The 13,826-nt window shown below is 39.6% G+C and overlaps 1 protein-coding gene and 1 long non-coding RNA gene across 4 annotated transcripts in view; one reads left to right on the forward strand and one right to left on the reverse strand.

Annotated features, from left to right (window-relative positions):
* Nucleotides 1-3,215: 3,215 nt before the first annotated feature.
* Nucleotides 3,216-13,699, reverse strand: LOC136716035 (uncharacterized). 3 transcript variants are annotated; one of them, XM_066693506.1, is made up of 8 exons: nucleotides 13,613-13,699; nucleotides 9,288-10,565; nucleotides 9,014-9,163; nucleotides 5,362-5,503; nucleotides 4,698-4,831; nucleotides 4,295-4,387; nucleotides 4,163-4,220; nucleotides 3,216-3,382 (listed from the first exon to the last, which is right to left on the reverse strand). In XM_066693506.1, the coding sequence occupies exons 2-8, from the start codon at nucleotides 10,539-10,541 to the stop codon at nucleotides 3,348-3,350; spliced, it is 1,866 nt and encodes a 621-aa protein (XP_066549603.1). In that variant the 5' UTR covers nucleotides 10,542-10,565; nucleotides 13,613-13,699; the 3' UTR covers nucleotides 3,216-3,347. The 3 variants fall into 3 exon arrangements, with proteins under 3 accessions (XP_066549603.1, XP_066549602.1, XP_066549604.1); XM_066693505.1 differs by having other exon boundaries at nucleotides 13,529-13,677; XM_066693507.1 differs by lacking the exon at nucleotides 4,163-4,220 and having other exon boundaries at nucleotides 13,529-13,676.
* The window catches only part of LOC136716037 (uncharacterized), a 47,077-nt gene continuing 38,709 nt past the window's right edge, over nucleotides 5,459-13,826 (forward strand). The window contains exon 1 of the long non-coding RNA XR_010805110.1: nucleotides 5,459-5,547. This is a non-coding gene — a long non-coding RNA (uncharacterized LOC136716037). The remainder of the gene's footprint in view (nucleotides 5,548-13,826) is intronic.

The following is a 13,826-nucleotide window of genomic DNA, read 5'->3' on the forward strand; positions in this document are numbered from 1 at the left end:
AGTCAAAGAAAATTATCTGGGGATTATTATGTTCCTAATGACTGTACAAATAACACCAATTGTGGTGTGCTTAAAGGTGAATAATGACACTGGCTTTGTAAGGACAGAGGTAAACATTTTTCTTTATTGTTCTTTGGCCCAGGGGAATTTAAAAGTGCCTTCCCTGTAATTAAACGTATGTAAGCATATGTCTTCATATAAACCATGGTCAAGATGATAATTACAGAATTTCTAATTGGACTTGGGGACTAAAACTTTGGTTCAATGAGAAACTTTTATTTTGATTTGGTTGTATTTTGTCAAGGGGGGCAACGTGGTGGCTAGCGGTGCAGCCCCATAGCTCCAGGGGTCCTGGGTTTGAGTGACAGCTCGGGGGCCTGTCTGTTTGGAGTTTGCATGTTCTCTCTGTGCCCATGTGGGTTTCCTCCAGGCACTCCAGTTTCCTCCCACCGTCCAAAGACATACAGGTTAGGTTAACTGGCCATGCTAAATATGTGTATGTGTGTGTGTGTTGCCCAGCAATGGCCTGGCATCCCATTCTGGGTGAATTCATGCCTTGTGCCCTATGCCTGCCAGGATCAGCTCCAGCTTCCCCCACAACCCTCACCAGGATAAGCGGTTTAAAAAATGGATGGATGGATGGAAGTATTTTGTCAAGGAACCTTTCATCATCACTAGATTTTTAGAGGTGCAAAAGAGTGTGGGTCATCTGTGACATGCTTCTGTTTCCCCTCTAATTCCTCAGCCCAGGGTGAGATGGTTATTCACACTTATGGGCAGATCACAAAATAACTCTTGTTCCGTATCTGATGTGATATGACTTGCTTTACGGTTTGCTGAAATCAACTGTTTGGCTTCCATATTAACAGATTGGGCCTGCTAAGCAGCCGATATGCACTATTTGCTCTATAAAGGCAAGTCAGCACAATGAAAGACCACAAAAACGCAAGATGCAAGACTTCATAACAGAGGTGATATAAAAGAGACCGTGCCAAATACCCCACTTCATACAATAAATTGTTAGTTTTTGTGTGGGTATAGATTGCTTTCAGTTAAAATAGCATTGTGGTTTTGGTTAATAGGAAGTGTTGTTATGGATGGCTGAAAGCATTATGAATAGGGTCAAAAGCCATGCTAAACGATAATTTTTTTCCTATAACAATCTGCCTTCCTGTAAGAGTTTTTGTTTTTCTCTCATCCATGTGTAATGGTTTATTTTTTTAATTGTTTATGGTTTATATATTTGTATATATATTTTTTGTTTGTTGTTTTTCAATCTGTAAAGAGCTCAGTGGCTACCCTATGATGGGGGCTATATTACATTTAAATTGATTAATTTGAGCATACTGCTCTATTTTATTTATTTATGTATTTATTGCAAAACACCTCTCAGTACCGATTGGCACATTAGCATGATACAGATTTCAGTCCTGTCTGTAGCAGACTCCTCTCTCTAACCCCAAAGGTTCAATTGAAAAAAATCTCAATCTTATTAATGTTCTAGCTCCCTCTGCTGCTTACACAAAAAAACACCGCAGCACTCTTTCAGTTTGGAAAATAAATATACTGTGCCAGAGCCACTTGTACAAGAAAAATGGTAATACAATTAAAGCGAATGGGAAATGAAACAATCATCATAAACACTCAATTATCACCCTTGTGGCTAACGGGCCACAATGCATAGCATACACACCACAAGCTTTATGTGTATGCATTTAACTGCACATACGCAACTATTGTTTAGAGTATAGTTGTTCACATTTCCTTCAGCTTCATTGGGCTAATCATTGCGGTCACTTCCTTTGACCCTTTCGGTACATTTTCAAGTTTCGATAACATCCTAAATGGCTAATGCATTAAGTAGCACACTTACAAAAATCACAAAGACCGGTCCCCTGCCGCTTCTGTGTAAATGCTCCAACATGTTTAGAGGGAATGACGTCGTCGTAAAGTGAATTGTCGCGTTCGTCTGCGCGGCTCCACCAATGGGATTGGAGGAATTCTGCAGACCTGCGCAGAACTCCGGACATCTGCGCTACAAGAAAACGACATATTTTACACACTCTGAGCTCTGTTACATTTATATTTATAAATCATTTAAAAGTGCCCTATAGAATGAACGTTTCTGAAATAACATGTAATAATCAACGATAAGGTTTTTTTTGTTGCTGTGCAGTTGAGAAATCCAACAGGTTGTCCAATTACATCGCCGGACTTGAGCTCAGGAGGAAATTGAGGTATGAAATTTACTCCACAATAAGTTTTCTCGTCACCTCGTCTGTCATCTCATGTTTTTGTTTATTAATGTATTCATGTTAAGTATGTAATATCTGTTGCTCCATACAAAAAACAAATACACGACTATCAGTTTGGTCTTCGTCTTTATCTGGCTCCCCACTCGAAATCCTCCATCCCGTCTTTGTAACGGCGGAGTACATGTTCCCGGTATACTTAATTATTTAATGAATTACCTAAATTCACAGTCCCACCATTTAGCCTCTTAATGTTGGTCTTTAAGTTGTAAAACATGACTTCGTGGCAGATGCATTCAAACAACTCGTATCAAATAAAACGTATAACAAACCTTCCAGAAGCATCTCCATTGTTTCCACCCTCTGCCTTAAGCTTCAGCAGGTATAGGGCCTACTGCATTTGGATATAGATTTTAAAAGAATGCCAAACACGTTGCCGTTTTCAAAGCACATTTATATTATTGGTTTTTATGTCTGTTTAGTGCATTTTCTTGTAGGACCCATGAAGGAACTGTTTTTTTAGTTTGCTGCAAACCTGATTGCATACAAAACTAGTTACAAACATCTACCCACTGCCTGTACAGGCATTAGCAGGTGCATTAAATGAGTTCAAGGGTCTGTGCCGTGCACAATCTTTACACAAATCACAAATTAAATAAGACTGATAGTCTAAGCGATAGCTAGAGGTGTAATAAGGTAGATTGTGTGCTGTGAAGTATTTTAATGATTAACAACAAAGTGCAATGCATGTAATAAAGGGCAGAGGTGATGCTGTAGATTGCAGCACTTTCTCAGTTTAACTAGTTTCAGTGTTTGTAGACAAAATCTCTGATCATTGAGTGCTTGATGCATCTTGCCATCACAGAAACGTGTCATACTTTTCTACATACTGATGTATCATGCTGCTGTTTATTAACATAAACCCAAATCATTATTGATACTCAACAATACAGCACACAGATCAGTAGTTTAATGCTTTATTAAATTCATTTACACACTTTGGTGTAGAGACATAAGCCATGAGTGGTCAGGGTTTGTTCTTGAAGCTTGTACTACCCTTCTCCAATCTCTTCTTCCACAGCCTCACACAACTCGCTACACACTCTGTCTCTGTCCAGCGCAGCAATCCCCTGAGAGTAAGCACAAAGATGCAGGTTCAGATAAATAACATTAAAATATGTGTTTATTCTTAGTTACAGTTTGTAAGACAGGATCTTTTTTTTTCACATAATTTGCCCTAAAACTGACTAAATATTGTATTTATTGTAGCAGTAATAAATCAATACAAACTGTTCATAAAATGAATTTTCGAAGCTAATTGCTGGGAAGAGAATAGGTTATACACAAACATACCTTACTCTAGCTATGAAATCACTGGAGAAAGTAAGATCTTTAACCAGCTTGTTGAAGTATCTTTAGTATATTTATTTGTGGGAATAATGAGTTGGCATTACAAATATTATTCTAAGCAGAAGCAACAGATGGGAAGACATACCAGGGGATACACAACAAGAAAGTGGTGAAGTAACAAACAAAATGCAAATTCAAAACTACTCCTATAAGCTCCTTCATGAATCAGTGTCATCCGTTTTTCATTCGATTTAACGGTTACATCAATGAAAACAGACGCTTAAATGTGAGATCTTAATTTCAGCCTCCCAGAACCCCAGAATGGAAAAGCCAGGGAGCTTTGAGATAGTTGCATCCTCATCTTATTATAGGTTACAACATTTTTTAAATGTTACTAGAAAGTGCAAGTGACAGTGTATCTATGTAAAGTTTTCAATATTTTAAATCCCCACCTCATCCCTGTGCAATTCTAACACTGTTGTGCATGCAAGGATTAGCCTATATCTAGTGCCTTTTTAAAGTTTATATTAATGTGTCAGCAGACTAGTTTTGTAACTTACAAGGAGGAAAAGAGGAAGGTGATCTTAGAAGCTTTGGAGGAACACGTGTTCTTTTTCTCTACAAAGAACGACAAACATTCAATAAGACCTGTGAATGCAATAAATTCAGCACATTTCTGGCGGTGTTGTTACCCAGGGTTCCTCAGTGATGGCTGATATCACACTCTTTTTGAAGGAACAGAGGTCCTCCATATTTCCAAGGGTTGTTGGGTCAAAGTATACGCCCTGTTGACAAGATGAGCAATCTATATAAATTACTGTAACTGTTTGCTATTTTTTCTTTTTGTCTATAAAACTAATAAACACGTCTGCCAGACTCCAATGTACACACTCATCAATTCACTTTTTCTACATTATATTTAGTCCATTTGAGTCCATTTGGTTTTCCAGTTTATGGATTCCTTCATTTGCTTCCTGTATCAGGTTTACCAAAAATGATTGGCAGTCCGCCCAGAGAGGCTGTCTGGAAAGGCAGACAGTTATGTCATATTCTGAACACCCTGTGCGTGTTACCTGTGGGTGGTTAGTGACGTACCTGGGGTGTAGAGAGGGTGCATGAACTAAAATTGTGGGGTTGGAGCTGGTTCCTCTTGCAGAACTTCACAAACTGGAGCCAAACCTCATATACGTCTGCTCTGTTCAAGATTTCTTTAAGCTGCATTCCAAAGTCTGAACATAATACAAACTGTCTGTTACATTTATATATTGGTAAAGATATACATCTCTAAACCATTTTTTAAATGTAGCTTAAAGGGTAGTTTAATAAAGATAAGGTTCAAAACAATATTTGTTTTCAAGTAAGCAGTTTATTTTTAAGGCTAGTTTATGCCTAGAAATAAGACAACAGAGAGAACAAATGTAATTAAGTGTTTAATCCCCAGATGTTTCCATTAGAGTTACCATTATCTTAATGTATTGATTTAAACCCTCTGGAGCTTCATTAAACATATCTGAGCCCATGGGTCTTCACTGATCTTTAGGGGATATACACCTTTCTTTGACAAACGTATGGTTTTATTGTTATGCTAAGCCTGCTGTGTCTTATGTGTTTGATTTTGTAAACTTTGAAACATGGATAGCACATTGTTTACCCTGTAAAATGTACAGTGGGTTACTTGAACATGTGGAGGCCACCCTTCCTGTTATAGCGTTATAAAGGTTATACTTTTTTGCAATTGAGGGATATTACGGATATTGACCTTTAATGTCTTGGTCTTGCATTAGGAAGTAGATGAATCCATTCCTGTCTGTCATTACTGCATATGGCAGCAGAATGAAGGGGCTGCTTGGAAGAAACAGGAAGTTCTGCAAAATCTTTCTCCAGTTGTTCACCACTTCGACCTACGTGGAAAGATGATGTGGGGTGACAAGGCTTCAGTCTGAAGGTCAGTTGTGAATCTCATTGTTTGTTAATCACCTAATTATATATGTGATGTGTGTGTGTTTATGTATGTTTATATACATATGGCCTGCTATTTTTTTTTAAATAGTTCAGAGAACTTACAATCCAGTATTAGTTAGTGCTAGTTCAATACAATATTTTTTGGTATTGGTATTTTGGTATATTTTGGTATTATAGCAAATAGGAGCATGGGCCACTTTGTTACATAGCTAACTGTTATACGTAGATTAAGTAATATGAACTGTTAACTACTAAATAGATTGAAAAAATTATGGAGCTGAGAGTTTTTAAATAGAAAAGGTAAAGTAATCAACAGATTTTAATCTAAAGTTATAACTTTAAGACTTGCAGACGAGTGTTTTTTATGCCATTAAACTTTAAAAATGCTGTTCAAGCTTTGTGTTTCGACTTTCCAAACCATTTTTGCTTAACCGTGTTATATCCGGAGTGTATAATTCACAAAAAATATTCTAAATACACATCATATTTTTAAGTTATAGCTTGCTGTTATATCAGGAATGCAGATGTTATAAACCTGGACAAAATGAAATCTGAAATCAAACCACACTAAAGATAAAAGGTAAAAAATACGGTTAAATAAAGACATTACAGTTAAACTGGGTTTGTCCCTATGAAGTTGAATACAACATATTACTGCAGTTGGACCTGTGTTCAGTTCGTGCAGCAACAGGGGCCTGACATGTCAGAGGGCTGACCTGGTTTCGAACCAGGATGAGTTTTTGATCTGATGCTATAAATCTGAAAGTTAAATGTGTCTCATTAGCTACCTGTTCACCAGCCCAGTTAATAAGTGTGAAGTGTAAATCACCAGATAGTTCACACTGCTTCCCTTAGTCTGAAGCTGCAGTTCCCTTTACAGTTGATAGGGCTCCAGTGAATTGAGAAAATAATGAGGCAAATAAAAACCAGGATGACAGGGCGTTAGCATGCTAATGACTGTCCTTAATATTCATGAGTAAATATTTTACAGAAGTAATTATAGCAATAACTTGTTCACTGCAGCCGTGTGCAACTAAAAAAAAGCACCCTACTGTTCTATAAGGAAAGTATTAGGAATCTTAATTTATCATGATTATGAAATTGCAGTTTTGGGGGTTGTACTGTGCAAATGGAAGGAAAAAAGATTAATATAGCCAATAACGTTAAATAAGAAAGCAAAGAGCAGTTGCTGTTCCTTTTCTTCCAGCACAATTATTTTTAAATTTATGGATGTGATTAGTTTTATAGTTTTGTAAGATTTTTTGGCATATGGGCAATAGATGGATATATCCAAGCCCATATCTGCAATAGTAATGACAAACTATTTGAATTTCAGCCCTCTATTCTACTGCTATCTCTTAATGTATGAGATTTGCTTCCTGGTTTAGGCTCTGCCAGATTACAAAAAAAAGCTTGGATTGTAATCAGGGCCTCTGATTTAACCCAATTTCTACCCCCAAACATAATTTTCGGTACTCAAATGCCATTTCACCCAAATTCTTTTATTTTTTTTTCCCCATTTAAAAATTCTATAGAATAAAAAAATAATAATAATGAACCCGAATTTGCAAACAAAAATCAGCTGCAAATCAGAATCCCTAATTCTAAAGCAGCATTACACACTATTCTAGTAGACTTACAGTGCATCCGGAAAGTATTCACAGCACTTCACTTATTCCACATTTTGTTATGTTACAGCCTTATTCCAAAATGGATTAAATTCATTATTTTCCTCAAAATTCTACAAACAATACCCCATAATGACAACTTGAAAGAAGTTTGTTTGTAATCTTAGCAAATTTATTAAAAATAAAAACAAAAAAGCACATGTACAGAAGTACTCACAGCCTTTGCTCAATACTTTGTTGAAGCACCTTTGGCACCAATTACAGCCTCAAGTCTTTTTGAGTATGATGCTACAAGCTTGGCACACCTATTTTTGGGCAGTTCCTCCCATTCTTCTTTGCAGGACATCTCAAGCTCCATCAGGTTGGATGGGGAGCGTCGGTGTACAGCCATTTTCAGATCTCTCCAGAGATGTTCAATCAGGTTCAAGTCTGGGCTCTGGCTGGGCCACTCAAGGACATTCACAGAGTGGTCCTGTAGCCACTCCTTTGTTATCTTGGCTGTGTGCTTAGGGTCGTTGTCCTGTTGGAAGATGAACCTTCGCCCCAGTCTGAGGTCCAGAGCGCTCTGGAGCAGGTTTTCATCAAGGATGTCTCTGTACATTGCTGCATTCATCTTTCCCTCGATCCTGACTAGTCTCCCAGTCCCTGCCGCTGAAAAACATCCCCACAGCATGATGCGGCCACCACCATGCTTCACTGTAGGGATGGTATTGGCCAGGTGATGAGCGGTGCCTGGTTTCCTCCAGACATGACGCTTGCCATTCAGGCCAAAGAGTTCAATCTTTGTTTCATCAGACCAGAGAATTTTGTTTCTCATGGTCCGAGAGTCCTTCAGGTGCCTTTTGGCAAACTCCAGGCGGGCCGTCATGTGCCTTTTACGGAGGAGTGGCTTCCGTCTGGTCACTCTACCATACAGGCCTGATTGGTGGAGTGCTGCAGAGATGGTTGTTCTTCTGGAAGGTTCTCTTCTCTCCACAGAGACATGCTGGAGCTCTGTCAGAGTGACCAGCGGGTTCTTGGTTACCTCCCTGGCTAAGGCCCTTCTCCCCCGATCGCTCAGTTTGGCCGAGCGGCCAGCTCTAGGAAGAGTCCTGGTGGTTCCAAACTTCTTCCATTTACGGATGATGGAGGCCACTGTGTTCATTGGGACCTTCAGTGCTGCAAAAAAAATTCTGTACCCTTCCCCAGATCTGTGCCTCGATACAATCCTGTCTCGGACGTCTACAGACAATTCCTTGGACTTCATGGCTTGGTTTGTGCTCTGACATGCACTGTTAACTGTGGGACCTTCTATAGACAGGTGTGTGCCTTTCCAAATCATGTCCAATCAACTGAATTTACCACAGGTGGACTCCAATCAAGTTGTAGAAACATCTCAAGGATGATCAGTGGAAACAGGATGCACCTGAGCTCAATTTTGAGTGTCATGGCAAATGCTGTGAATACTTATGTACATGTGCTTTTTTGTTTTTTATTTTTAATAAATTTGCAAAGATTTCAAACAAAATTCTTTCATGTTGTCATTATGGGGTATTGTTTGTTGAATTTTGAGGAAAATAATGAATTGAATCAATTTTGGAATAAGGCTGTAACATAACAAAATGTGGAAAAAGTGAAGCGCTGTGAATACTTTCCGGATGCACTGTATGCTTTTTTCTGATATACATTATATACATTTTTAAAAGTAATTTTACCTTTTAATCAGTACTTTAACTCTAAAAGTGATCATTCAATAAACAGTTCAAACGTTTTCTTGTATTTATTGGAAACATTTACATTTAAGTAAATTAGTGTTGCAAATATATATGCACATTTCCATACCTGTTTAATGAGGAACTTCTCCTTAGTTCCCAGGTCAATGCCCCTATACCAGCAAGAATTCAGCTTTTGGATGATGCAGAAGTTACCCTTATTCTGGTACCTGTAGTCACTGCATGTGGATGGGGTCAGGGCCAGCTTCACACCATCTCTCTTAATGAGGGGGGAAGAAACAACAACATGGGGCCAGGGCCATATTTTCTAAATACACATGGAAGATTGAAGAAAGTATTATATGATTTTGCATTTCACGTACGTTTTAAACAATTCAACTTACCATAGTGACCAAGACTTTATTATCAAACTTCTCAGACTTGGCCTTGGAGAGAACCAGTCCAGAATCCATCAAATAGAAGTAGTGCTTTGAATATGTGTGTAGATATGCTTCCCTCAGAGAATCGAGAAACCTGTGCGTGTATTCCCTCTGAAGACTCCCGTTCTTCTCCTCGACTGACGGCTTGATGAAGGTATCAGAAACAGACTGCTTCTGGTTCGCACTAATCGCATGTCTTGAGTTAGCACTTGTTCCTTCAAGGCTTTGAGCCATGGGTTGGCCATGTTCTTCATCACTCCTAGTTTTCTCATTTTCAGACATCAAAGCATCTCCTCTGTGGTTGGCCACCTCTTCTGCTCCATCTTCTTCTTCAGCCTCCTCATCTGTTCTTTCAGGTTGTTCGTTGGCTGCTGAATCTTCAGGAGAGTTAGTTGACATATCTGTGTCTGAATGAAATCCCCAAATACTGGAGGATTCACAAACAACTGGGCTTTCTGCTTTAAATTGAACATCTGCAGAGGAATCTTCATGGGAAGTTTCAACTGTTGAACTTCCAGCAACAGCATGTACAGTTGGAGAGGAATCTATCTCTCTTCTTTCATCTGGCGTAGTTTCTTCTGGTGCCAGGTCATGATTCTGAATGATTTCAGTGCTTTCTTCTTCCTCGTTTGGAGTGATACTACCACCGCTGGTCTTGTATTCACAGTTTGGCACATAAGCATCCTTCTTTCTTGCTTCATTCTTCGTGGAATACGTTAGTTTCATGCCTTCACACTTGTAAAGATTGCCAGATGAATAGCTGACGGCTGACTGTATCATCTCAGTTGGAGAGTTGAAGGTCCCCACAATTGAAGGTACTTCATTTCCATGTGTAGGGTATAGCTTGTCATTCCATTCTTCTTCAGTCTCTCCTGACTTCGGAGGAAAATGAGTTGCAGTGACCAGAAGCCCTTCACGGGTTTCTGGTTTCAGCTCGGTCTCAAAGATCCCTTTGTTTCCAAGGTCCCATACTTTGGCAGGATAATTGAGATTGTCACTCAGATTACTTAGCCTGGGCCCAGTTCTACAATATTCATTATCACCAGATGCTTGCTCCACGCTAAGGTCTGGTTCTGGTTGACAGTTGGTTTTAGTAATGGACACTATTCCAATGTGGGGATGGCTTTGAGAACTTCCTGAAGGCAATAGAGCTGCAGTGACATCTCTTGCACTTTCCGTGGTGATTGGAGACTTAGCATCTGTGATGTTGCCATTCATTTTGATCTCTTGGTCCCTCTTCCTCTGTATCAAACACAAAACATTTTAAACTATTTTAGTATTTTAATATAAACATGAAGATGAACTAATATATATATATATATATATATATATATATATACACTCACCTAAAGGATTATTAGGAACACCTGTTCAATTTCTCATTAATGCAATTAGCTAATCAACCAATCACATGGCAGTTTCTTCAATGCATTTAGGGGTGTGGTCCTGGTCAAGACAATCTCCTGAACTCCAAACTGAATGTCTGAATGGGAAAGAAAGGTGATTTAAGCAATTTTGAGCGTGGCATGGTTGTTGGTGCCAGACGGGCCGGTCTGAGTATTTCACAATCTGCTCAGTTACTGGGATTTTCACGCACAACCATTTCTAGGGTTTACAAAGAATGGTGTGAAAAGGGAAAAACATCCAGTATGCGGCAGTCCTGTGGGCGAAAATGCCTTGTTGATGCTAGAGGTCAGAGGAGAATGGGCCGACTGATTCAAGCTGATAGAAGAGCAACTTTGACTGAAATAACCACTCGTTACAACCGAGGTATGCAGCAAAGCATTTGTGAAGCCACAACACGTACAACCTTGAGGCAGATGGGCTACAACAGCAGAAGACCCCACCGGGTACCACTCATCTCCACTACAAATAGGAAAAAGAGGCTACAATTTGCACAAGCTCACCAAAATTGGACAGTTGAAGACTGGAAAAATGTTGCCTGGTCTGATGAGTCTCGATTTCTGTTGAGACATTCAGATGGTAGAGTCAGAATTTGGCGTAAACAGAATGAGAACATGGATCCATCATGCCTTGTTACCACTGTGCAGGCTGGTGGTGGTGGTGTAATGGTGTGGGGGATGTTTTCTTGGCACACTTTAGGCCCCTTAGTGCCAGTTGGGCATCGTTTAAATGCCACGGCCTACCTGAGCATTGTTTCTGACCATGTCCATCCCTTTATGACCACCATGTACCCATCCTCTGATGGCTACTTCCAGCAGGATAATGCACCATGTCACAAAGGTTGAATCATTTCAAATTGGTTTCTTGAACATGACAATGAGATCACTGTACTAAACTGGCCCCCACAGTCACCAGATCTCAACCCAATAGAGCATCTTTGGGATGTGGTGGAACGGGAGCTTCGTGCCCTGGATGTACATCCCACAAATCTCCATCAACTGCAAGATGCTATCCTATCAATATGGGCCAACATTTCAAAAGAATGCTTTCAGCACCTTGTTGAATCAATGCCACGTAGAATTAAGGCAGTTCTGAAGGCGAAAGGGGGTCAAACACAGTATTAGTATGGTGTTCCTAATAATCCTTTAGGTGAGTGTATATATATATATATATATATATACACCGATCAGCCATAACATTATGACCACCTGCCTAATATTGTGTAGGTCCCCCTTTTGCCGCCAAAACAGCCCTGACACGTCAAGAAATGGACTCCACTAGACCTCTGAAGGTGTGCTGTGGTATCTGGCACCATGATGTTAGCAGCAGATCCTTTAATTCCTGTAAGTTGCGAGGTGGGACCCCATGGATCGGACTTGTTTGGCCAGCACATCCCACAGATGCTCGACTGGATTGAGATCTGGGAAATTTGGACACCAAGTCAACACCTTGAACTCCTGATTCATCAGACCAGGCCACCTTCTGCCATTGCTCCATGGTACAGTTCTGATGCTCACGTGCCCATTGTAGGCGCTTTCGGCAGTGGACAGGGCTCAGCATGGGCACCCTGACTGGTCTGTGGCTACGCAGCCCCATACGCAACAAACTGAGATGCACTGTGTGTTCTGACACCTTTCTATCAGAACCAGCATTAACTTTTTCAGCAATTTGAGCTACAGTAGCTCATCTGTTGGATCGGACCACACGGGGCAGCCTTCACTCCCCACATGCATCAATGAGCTTTGGCCGCCCATGACCCTGTTGCCGGTTCACCGCTTTTCCTTCCTTGGACCACTTTTGATAGGTACTGACCACTGCAGACCGGGAACACCCCACAAGAGCTGCAGTTTTGGAGATGCTCTGACCCAGTCGTCTAGCCATCACAATTTGGCCCTTGTCAAAGTCGCTCAGATCCTTACGTTTGCCCATTTTTCCTGCTTCTAACACATCAACTTTGAGGACAAAATGTTCACTTGCTGCCTAATATATCCCACCCACTAGCAGGTGCCCTGATAATGAGATTATCAGTGTTATTCACTTCACCTGTCAGTGGTCATAATGTTATGGCTGATCGGTGTGTGTGTGTGTGTGTATATATATATATATATATATATATATATATATATATATATATATATATATATATATATATATATATATATAAAATGAACACCTGTAAAATTTTGCAGAAATAACAGCACTGTATTATAACATTGCACACCCTTAAAAATGCATAATTTAAAATGATAATCAATTGAATATAAAGGCTGTTTCTGCTACAAACTACTTTGATTAGTGTTTCGATATAATTAGGCTAAGATCATTATTTTAAGCTGTGCCCAAACTTGAGTTACTTAGTTACTCATTACGTAAAAATAAATCGATAAAAAAAGCAAAAAGTATAAGACTTCCATCATTATTTAAAGAAACATGTTATTTATCGTATATAACTACATGTAAAGAGAGGAAAGGGGATGACGTAGGCCTACACATGAATAGACCTATTCTAAAACAGTAGCCTATACTGTAGTTTGTCACCCATGATGACATATTTTGAAATGATAAATCCTGCTACGTTAATAACAACTGAAAAAATGTATATTCTCCACTAACTCAACACGAAAGGGAAAGTTTAAATATAATAGTACGTATTTATGTATAAAACAACAACAACATACCAAAAGCGAAAGTTAACGACATGTTACTTTCTGCAAATCGACTTGAACTTGAAGTGAAACTCTGCATCCCCACATTTGGTAAACCCCCTTCCCCCTGTGAGTTGTTGTTGTTTTTAAACTTACCTTTTACTTTAAAAAACAACTTTTGCAAAGTCGATCCCAGCTCGATCGTTCACATTATTACATTATTACCGCGAGTATTATTACCGTCTATTGGAGTCTTCTCTTACAGAAGAGCCAGGTGCAGTAAATGCCCAGTCGCCTTCGTGTAGCGCAGATTTGCGCAATTGTGCGCTGCTCCACCAATGGGATCGGTGGCTTCCTGCACATCTGCGCAGCACTGCGAAAATCTGCGCTACAAGAACGCGGAAATTAGTTCAAGCAAGCTACCACTCAGAAATCGCGATGTCTCAAGAGGGAG

The sequence above is a fragment of the Amia ocellicauda genome, chromosome 20 (genome assembly GCF_036373705.1).
Source record: "Amia ocellicauda isolate fAmiCal2 chromosome 20, fAmiCal2.hap1, whole genome shotgun sequence".
NCBI lineage: Eukaryota > Metazoa > Chordata > Actinopteri > Amiiformes > Amiidae > Amia > Amia ocellicauda.